General features: G+C 55.9%; 1 protein-coding gene across 1 annotated transcript; it reads right to left on the reverse strand.

Annotated features, from left to right (window-relative positions):
• Positions 1–1,130: 1,130 nt before the first annotated feature.
• HMOX1 (heme oxygenase 1) lies at positions 1,131–7,964 on the reverse strand. The gene is made up of 5 exons (XM_021687615.1): positions 7,844–7,964; positions 6,523–6,643; positions 4,061–4,552; positions 3,252–3,351; positions 1,131–1,851 (listed from the first exon to the last, which is right to left on the reverse strand). Exons 1-5 carry the CDS (start codon positions 7,864–7,866, stop codon positions 1,721–1,723), a joined length of 867 nt encoding a protein of 288 aa, XP_021543290.1. The 5' UTR covers positions 7,867–7,964; the 3' UTR covers positions 1,131–1,720.
• Positions 7,965–9,445: the final 1,481 nt, after the last annotated feature.

The raw sequence follows: 9,445 nt of genomic DNA on the forward strand, positions 1-9,445 counted from the left end.
GAATCTCATAAACTGTGGCTCCTGGGCCTGGTTGCACTTTGGAATCTCTCAGGGAACTTTTCACAAACAGGATCCCAGAGTCCTGCCCCAGGTCTCCAGACTCAGAACCTCTCAGGGTGGGGCCCAAGATCCCCCAGTGATTCTGACACCACCAGCCATGCACTGGCATTTAGATACCCCTGGGCCCTCCACCGGCTGTGGGAGGTAGGTGTATTATTTTCGTTTTGCCAGTGAACAAAAGGAGACGAGTGACTTACTTGTCCAAGGTTCCAGACTTGGTGACAAAGCCAGGACTGGGCACAAAGCTCTCCTGACTCCCAATCCTCAGGTACTGAGTGGTGTTAAGGAAACACTTTCTCTTCTGCTTTCCCACCTTCAGGGCGGGGTTTTCACTTGCCCAGATTGGGAAGCTGCACTATTAATATTTCAGTGGCTTTCATGACTTAGGACAGGGTTTTAGAGCTGCCCAGATCTGGTTTACATCCTTCTGCCCCCCAGAGTGGTACCACCCCTCACGGGTTTGCTGTGAGCATTAAATGAGGGGACATAGGGGAAGTGACTCACACTCACAGCACAAAAATCACTTAGCAACAATCACAAACCCCCGATCACCCTCATTTCATAATAGGAACTCATGTGGTCCAGTGTTGGCATTTTACCTGCATCTCATTTGCTTCTCAAGACAGGCAGGTGAGATAGGTCTCACTGTACTCATGTTACAGGTGACAGAACTGAGCCCCAGAGAGGTTAACAACCAACCTCAAAGGCAGAGCTACAAAGCAGAGTGGCAGGGATTGGAACCCAGGGGATCTCACTGGAGTCCCAAAGATTCACTGTATCCACTAAGTAAATTTTATCCCAGAATCGGCTCATTTGAGCCTAACAGGGCAATGCCATCCTCAGTAAAGCTGAGTCTTGCATCAAACAAGGTTCAACACAAAGATTCACACACCAGCTGCCCAAAGCTCACCCCCCACATCCTCAGAACGGAGACCAGCATCCGAAACTGGTCCCTTCCACCCCCACTTCACCCGTTCTCCCTACCAGGCATTCAAGAGACAAACGGGGAAACGTTCAGCTCCCCAAGGGTAACAGAGCCCAAGAAAAACACTTCCAGTTACTATCAGGCACTGAAGTTTATTATTTCACACAAAAGTTAGAGGCCAAGGCCACAGTGTTGTTAAACACCTCCCTCCCCACCCCACCCCCAAAACTCACCCCAACTCTGCTATAAAAACAGAACATAACAAAATACCACAGTTCAGGTGGAGCCAGGAACAAAGAGTGGCTCCGACAGAAACAAGACAAACACAAGACACAACATTGTTGCACATTTATATGAAACTCGCCACGGCCCACAGAGAAGGCGGTCATGGCATGTCAAGGAGACCATGGACCCAGGGCATCTGGAGGTTCAAGACAGCTGCCACTTCCGGCCATGTCTTCTGGGCTCTGCTGCAGGAACTGGGAGTGCTGAGGGGCCAGGCAGGATGCTCATCCCACTTTGGAAGTTCGTGTCCGTGAGCTGGATGTGCTTTTGGTTGGGGAAGATGATGTCACAGACTCCCTTTCCAAAGACAGGGAAGCAGGGACAGGGTGGGGGGTACAGAGAGCCCCCCCATGCCTAAGGTAAGGAAGCCAGCCAAGAGATATTCCCTCTCCAGAAAGCGGGCCGTCCACTGGACACAGCTCACAGCGTAAGGAGCCAGCGCCCTTGCATTCACATGACATAAAGCCCCACAGCAACTGTTGCCACCAGAAAGCTGAGCGTAAGGACCCATCGGAGGAGCGGTGCCTGGGAGAGAAGGCTGAGCTGGGGCTTCCCTCTCGGAGTCTCCATGGGAGTCGAGTCTGAAAGAGAGAGGGGTGCAATGTCACCAACAGGTGGACAGAGGTGGGGCGCATGGGAGGTCACAGAAAAACACAGCAAAAGGGCCTCAGCAGTCTCTAGTACAGTCCCTGCTCAATGCCAGGATTCTGCTAGCGCAGACAGGGAGCCCTCTGGCCACTGCTTGGATACCTCCAAAGACAGGGAGCTTACTACTTCTCCAAGCTGTCCACTTTTCCATTTTCAGCCAGCCCAATTTGGGAGAACACACCCTCCAGGAGCACTCGAGGGGCCCACACTGTGTGAGGGTAAAGACCTCTCCCCCCTACCAGGTAGCTCATGCCATCCCATCAGGACTGGCCTCCTTCCCAAGTTCCCAAGCACAATTCCACCAACAGAGGGTTCCACGTGGTCCCAGCTCAGGTGGGGAAGCCACAGGGCAGGTGGGGGAGGGTGGCTCCAGGAGCAAAGGCTTCACTAACGTGCCAAGCAGGCAGCTGGGCTTCACCTCTCTGTTCACCGCCCCCCCCCCCCCCCCCCGAGCCACAATCCCGCCCAACCGTGTGTCAGGCTCGGTGAGGGTATATTTCGTGGAGCACTTTGGTCTTTCTGGAAGTTTTCCAGATATTCTCTCAGCACATGTCCCTCTCCGAGGCACATGAGGGAGGGACTGACGTGCAATGAGACCCAGGGGTTCCTTGTCTTCCCGGTGTCCCATGGCTCGGTAACAGGTAGAACCGCTCCCAGCCACCCTGCCCCACATCAGGTGATCTCTGCTCAGGAACCATGAAAGGGCCGAAAAAAAGCATCTAAATTAAGAGGCTCATGGGGCGCCTGGATGGCTCAGTCGGTTGAGCATCCGACTCTTGATCTCAGCTCAGGTCACAACCTCAGGGTTGTGAGTTCAAGCCCCACGTTGGGCTCTGCACACACACAAAAAGAGGCTCTGCCCATGACTCCTGAGGGTCCTCTGTGTGCACGTCTGTACTTGTAGCCAGTGAACTAGAACTTGTCGACCGCCCTTGATTTTAGAGATGGTGAGACTGAGGTTGCACAGCTGGCCCTGAGCCACACTCTGAAAGATGGCCCCAGGCCCCTGTGCCCGCGCTCTACTTCTACTTAAAATACTCAGAAGACAGGGGCGCCTGGGTGGCTCAGTCGTTAAGCGTCTGCCTTCGACTCGGGTCATGATCCCAAGGTCCTGGGATCGAGTCCCACATCGGGCTCCCTGCTCGGCGGGGAGCCTGCTTCTCCCTCTCCCACTCCCCCTGCTTGTGTTCCTGCTCTCGCTAACTCTCTCTCTGTCAAATAAATAAATAAAATCTTTAAAAAAAAAGAAAAGAAAAATACTCAGAAGACAGAGAAAGACAGCCGGGCCCCGGGCTCGCCTCCCATAGAGCCCATCCCAGGGGGCAGGCCTCACCTTGCGCCCCGCTGCCAACCCGCCGGCGCAGCCCCGGGGCCTGCGAGGGGCTCTGGTCCTCGGCGTCCTGGCTCAGCAGCTCCTGCAGCTCCTCAAACAGCTACAAGACAGAAGACACGCGAGCCCGCCCCAGTGAGAGATGGCACTGGGCCCTGGCCGAAGGTGGTATGTTACGTTGTGCTAGGAAATCTTGAGGACTTCACGAAATCGTTAAGAAAAATATTGAGCAGTCCCACTCCTGTCACCCAGCTTTTGAGAGAAAATGTGACAGGTGCATCTGCATCGCCTGCTTGCTCCTCCCCCTCGTGCTCGCAGGCCACCAGCATCCTGCCGTGAGGGCATCCTGTTCATGCCCTTCTCCCGTGTCCTGGCCACGCCTGTGCCCCCCGGGACCCCCCGCAGTGCCAACCTGGCCACACGCACCCGCGACGCACCCGCGACGGCAATGCTGTGGCGGAGGGCTGTCACAGAGGGCTATGGCAGCGCCCGTCACATCCCCAAAGGAATACAGCTGACACGACAGGGCCAGCCCTGTGGCAGCCCCTGCCATCGGGCCTCGATGGGTATGAACTCACTTGAGCCTCCCAACAACTCCAAGAGGCGGGGGCTGTTATAGCCCCATTTTACAGACAGGGCAACTGAGGCGAGAGCAGCCAGCTGGTCAGTGGCAGAACCGGAAGCCTGGCTTCACCACGACCCACAGCCCCTTCCGCTGCGCAGAACCATCCCCAGAGCAGCCGGGGAGGGAGGGTGTGGGGAGGGTGCAGCAGGGGAGGGACAGCGGCCGCCCCGGGCTGCCAGACCCTCACCTGAATGTTGAGCAGGAACGCAGTCTTGGCCTCCTCGAGGACTCGCTGCCTGACCTCAGGGGTCATCTCCAGAGAGTTCATGCGGGAGCGGTAGAGCTGCTTAAACTTCGTGGGGCTGGCGATGTTGGGGAAGGTGAAGAAGTCCACGCCCTCCCCGGAGCTGGGCAGAGCCAGGGCCTTCTGAGCGATCTTCTTGAGGACCTGGCCCCCTGACAGGTCACCGAGGTAGCGGGTGTAGGCATGGGCCACCAGCAGCTCCGGCTGCCTGCGCCCCACGTCCTGGAGCCTCCGCACGTAGCGTCGCGTGGCCTGTGTGTAGGGGATGGCCTCCTGCCAGCGGGCTCCGTACCAGAAGGCCATGTCCCGCTCCAGGGCGGCCTTGCGGTGCAGCTCTTCTGGGAAGTAAAGGGGGGCGTAGACCGGGTTGTCCCGGTTGCGCTCGATCTCCTCCTCCAGGGCCACGTAGATGCGGTAAAGAGAAGCCATCACCAGCTGAAACGGTCAAACGAGCAGGTCAGGCTGCTGGCCTCGTGCAGGAACCCCACCCAGCCCCTTCGCGGCTGCCTTGGCGAGACCCTCGGGGACTCCCCAGGCTGGGCTCCCACCTGCTGCTGGCCCCCCCCCTCCAGTGGAACCGAAAACACTTTCACTCCACTGGATGAACGCGCGGCCTAACTTATTCCTTATAAAACCCCAACAGAGGAGTTGCTATCCCCGCTTTACAGGAAAGGAAACTAGGCTTGGAGAGCGTAGGAGACGGTGAGACCTCACAGGAGGCGAGAATGAAAACTCGAGTCAGGCCGAGGCGTTGCTAGGAGCCAGCATAGCTCTGCAGCGAGGGAGGACCTGAATGAAAGCCTTCCCAGGAGCCTCCCAGCGCCTCTGGACTTTGACCTCTGATTCTCCTTCCCCGAGACCCACTCTGAACCCCAGCACCTCCAGAGGCTGGGCTGGGGGAACCGGCTCAGCACACCTTGGCTTGGGGATCTCCCATTACACATTAATGCTCTAGTCTGAGTTTGAAGGAGAACCAAGTTTAGATGTTCGGTTGAGGTTTCCGACTTATTTCTGAGCCATGAACCTTCTCAGTGGGGCAGAAAGCCAGGCAGCCGGATACAAAACAGCCTGGGTTATCAAGCGTGCCGACCTGGTTCTAACCTCAGCTCCCTGGGCTGTGTGACCCTGGGTAAGCCACCTGCCCTCTCTGGGTCATGGAAGGTCCGAGCGACTGTCCCATCAAGCCCTGGTCCCCTCCCCTGCCAAAGGGGACAATGATGTCCTAAAGGGGGCTGATGTGAGAGTCAAGCAGGGTGACACAGCTCAAGTACTAGACAGAGGCTGGCACTTGGCCCTCAGTTCCGAGGCTGTGGTGATAAATGCCCCCTCCCTCAGCATCCTCTATGTGAGCACTGGGTTCTCTCCCGGATCTTCGTGCCCACTTTGGACTCAGCGGCTTAGAGGCAAGATCCAAAGTCCCAGTGGCTGGGGATGGAATACTCCGGCAGTCACCTCCCCCGGATCCTGCTGCCCGCAGCCACAGTCCAACAACTGGGTATACGCCATCTTCTTGAGAGAGGGAGGAGGAGGACGGGGAGAGGGAGCAAAGACTGGATGCGGTAGCCAAGGGCCTGACCCCCTAGCACTGTATGACACGTGTCACCGAAGCCTCTCTCCAGTTGGAAGGGGGAGGGTGCAGGCCGCAAAAGAGAGGGGTGTCAGGGGTCGGGGGATAGAGCTCCCTACCCCACACCCTCTGTTCAACCTGAACAAGCCTCTCCTCGCACTGATGTCTGAACACCCAACACCTGCCCCATTGGGTGTTCGCCTTCTATTTGCGTGAATTCCTCAGCCGTGCTGGGAAACAGCAAAATCCATGCCTAGCAGACAGCGGGTGCTTAAGAAGACCCTGCTGTGGAAATCCCACTTCACAGAGTAGATGCCCACAATCTTCCTGTGAGCAAGGCGTTGTGCTCGGCATCGAACCCATGCCACCCCTTACCCTCAGAGGCACATCAGAATTAGGTCAGGGGCACTAGCTTTGAAGGGAAAGCAGCCTCGGTGTGATTGCAGCCTTTCCCATTTACCTGCTGGCTGTGTGACCTCCCGCTAGCTACTTCACCTCTCTGAGCCTGCCCTTCCTCGTCTTCCTTACCCAGAGCTGAGGCACAGATTAGAAATGGAGTGAGTAAAATGCCCAGCACAGAACAAGGGTTCAGGTGATGGCTCTGGTACCCTAGCCCCTCACGGCACTACACAGCACGCTGTCAATTTGCTACGTGACCTTGAGTAGGTCACCTGCCCTCTTTAAGCCTCAATGTCATCTGCAACATGATTCCCTTGGACATGCCCCTCTGGTCCCTCAGCATCCCTGGTCCCAACCCCCACTTAAACCACTGGCCTGAGCACCTCGGACACACACCCGTCACACCCTCCAGCAGGGCTGGTCCCACCAGGCCACATACCTTAAAGCCTTTTTGGGTCACCTGGCCCTTCTGGAAGTTCTTCATGAACTCGGCATTCTCCGCCTGGACGTGCACCTCCTTGGTGGCCTCCTTCAGGGCCTCTGACAAATCCTGGGGCATGCTGCAGAGGGGGGGGAGGGAGGGAGGGAGGGAAGGAGGGAGGTGAACAAGGATGGCTCTGAGCAGGGTTCCTCCCAACGCTGAGTTTCTGAGGATGCCACCTGACCATCAGCAGGCCTTTGAGCGGTATCAGGCTTCTCTACAGAAATAAGTCCAGCCTGCCATCTGATACACAGGCAAGGTTCCCAACTACCTTAGGATGCAGCCCCATCAACACGCTCCAAGTCATACGACCAATTGGGAAATCCTGGTACCAGTTATTGTTTGGGGGGGCGGTTTGCAACACCCAGGGAGAAGTAGCCTCAGCAGTATGAACATTCATATTTAATAAGAACCTTCATATTTTATATCATAATTGCTTTGATTGGCTTTAGACCCAAATTTAATTCATTTATTCTATTGACATTTCACACTCAAATCCCTTATAATGTTACGCTCATCATAAAAGCACTTGGGTTAAAAAATCTGCAAAACTCTGTTTTACTCAAAGAAAAAGTCCCTTTCTGGGAGTATTTCTGCCCCATGTCCGTCTCCACCTCCCACAGAATTGTCTTTTCTCCTTTCTCTCCCGTACTCCTTCCAGAAACATCACCCTGGTTCTATACATGCTCATCAAACTCTTGGGAGAAGGAAAGGGGCCAGACTTGGAGGTGGACAGACTGTGGTGCAAATCCCAGCTTGGACACCTGCTAGCCCGGGGGCCTTGGGCTTCTTGCCTCCCTGAACTGTGCAGTGCTCATCTGTAAAATAGGGACAGGACAGCCACGGTGGTGTCTGGTTCAGGTGCTGGACCGCTAGTGAGAGGAGGATGTGGCCACCAGGGGGCTCTGGCAAGAGAACCAGCCACTGTCACCCAGGCTCCTCGGCAGCCCCAGGGATTCTAGATTAAGCAGAGAGCACCTCCAAGGACAGTAAAAAGTCCAAAAAAAAAAAAAAAAGACACCATGGGGACACTCCCATCTGGTTACCCACCCTGTGCCAGGGAGTCAGACCCGTAAATCACCTTTCATCCCTCTAATCACCCCACCCGGCGAGACCGAAACCCGGCTCCTCCTTATTCCAAAGCCCAGGGGACTCAGCAAAGAGGCTTCCCGGCTCTGTCTCGGAGAGGACTGCAGACCACAGCTAGGCGGCACGACAGGGGCTGCCCTCCCGGGAGAGACCGATCCCCCGCGCCCCGCGCCCCGCGCCCGGCGCTTGCCTGTCGGGCTGCGGGCGCTCCATCCGGCCGGCGCTCGGTGCGGACTCCGGTGCGGGCTCCGACGTCTCCGGACGCGCAGAAGGACGTGCGAGACTGGCTGTGCCGAGCGCGGCCGCGCCGTCCATTTATCCCAGCGGCGGGTCACGTGGTGGCGGTCAGCCGCTGATCCCCACATTCGGCCCCGACGTTGCAACACCCGCGCCGCGCCCGCCCCAGGCCAGCGGGGGCGGAGGGGGAGCGGTCATATGACCCAAGGAAAACAAAGCAATTTAAAACAGGACGCTTAAAAAAAACAACAACAAAAAAACACCTCTTGTGGAAATCTGAGCGACTGTGTGATTTCGTCCCTTCCAGAGGCCCCCATGGCAGGACGGGACTTGCGCACCCTGGGATTCTGAAAGGTCCAGAAAGCTGGGAGGCTAGTGGGCAACGGCCGGGACTTACGAGCCCCAGACCTTGCCTGCTGTCCCCTCCTCCCCGTGCTGGGAGCCTGCTCTCCCTAGACGTCACCTCTCCCCAGGGGACCCTGCACTGACAGCCTGCATCCTCATTCTCACTTTATATGTACATTTAGGACCTTTTTTTTTTTTTTTTTGAGCACCTACTAAGTGGTAGAGACTGTATTGTGTTTATGGTTCCTCCCTACAACTATTCTCTAGGGTAGATCACTACCATTTTACAGACGGGGAAACTGAGGCAGGGGGCGATGAAGTGGCGTTCCCGGGGTCACACATAAAGCAGAAAACTGGGACCCAAACCTGGGAGTGAGTCGAAGTCTGCCCTCCTCCTCCAAGCTGTCTTAGCACTTGGTGCACACACAACCTGAGAGCTGTGCCCCCCACACAAACTACTTCCCTGCCTGCATGCCTAGGGCGCTCTTCCAGAACTTGTCACAGCTGACTCCTCTCTTCACAGAGCTGGCCCTATCTGGGTCACTATTGAACTAGGTCTGCAGGAGATCGATCACTTAGGACTGGGGGAGAGCAGGTTACTGGGTGAGCCCAGGTGAGAAAACTGGATGATTCCTGAAGTCCTGTCCCAATGCCACCATTCTGGATTCTAAATTAAAATACAGAAACACAAACAAAAAACAAATTATAAAAAGGTGACTTTGGCTCAGGACAGGGATGCTGTTGGGAAATGGAGGTAGCAAGTGCCCCACATCTGAAAAAATGCAAGTACAGGCTTGAGCATGGTCTGTCAAGCACGGATTCCCCAACTGGGGGACTGTGGTGGCTGAGTCCTGCCGTTCTTCCATCCTCGCGTGTCTAGGAGGCCCTGACGCTTGGAGCGAGTCTTCAAGAAGTGGGCAGTGGGTGCATCTAATCCGAGGTCAGAGTTCTGGCCCGTGAGCCACCCTCCTGCAGGGTCACTTACCTGAGTGTCAGTCACCAAATCAATCCGGCTATTGGGAGGTTGCTGAGCCTTCCAGGTAGAGGGGCTGTGTCAAGGAGTTTAGTCTATAAACTACAGAACCACCTCTGTTTCTATGAACAATGGTTACCATGCTAATAGCTAATATCCACCGAGCCCTGACTGTGCACCAGCTACTATTTAAACACTCATGCATTAGCTCATTTAATCCGCACAATTACCCCATAA

Source organism: Neomonachus schauinslandi, chromosome 5 (assembly GCF_002201575.2).
Source record: "Neomonachus schauinslandi chromosome 5, ASM220157v2, whole genome shotgun sequence".
NCBI classification, from domain to species: domain Eukaryota; kingdom Metazoa; phylum Chordata; class Mammalia; order Carnivora; family Phocidae; genus Neomonachus; species Neomonachus schauinslandi.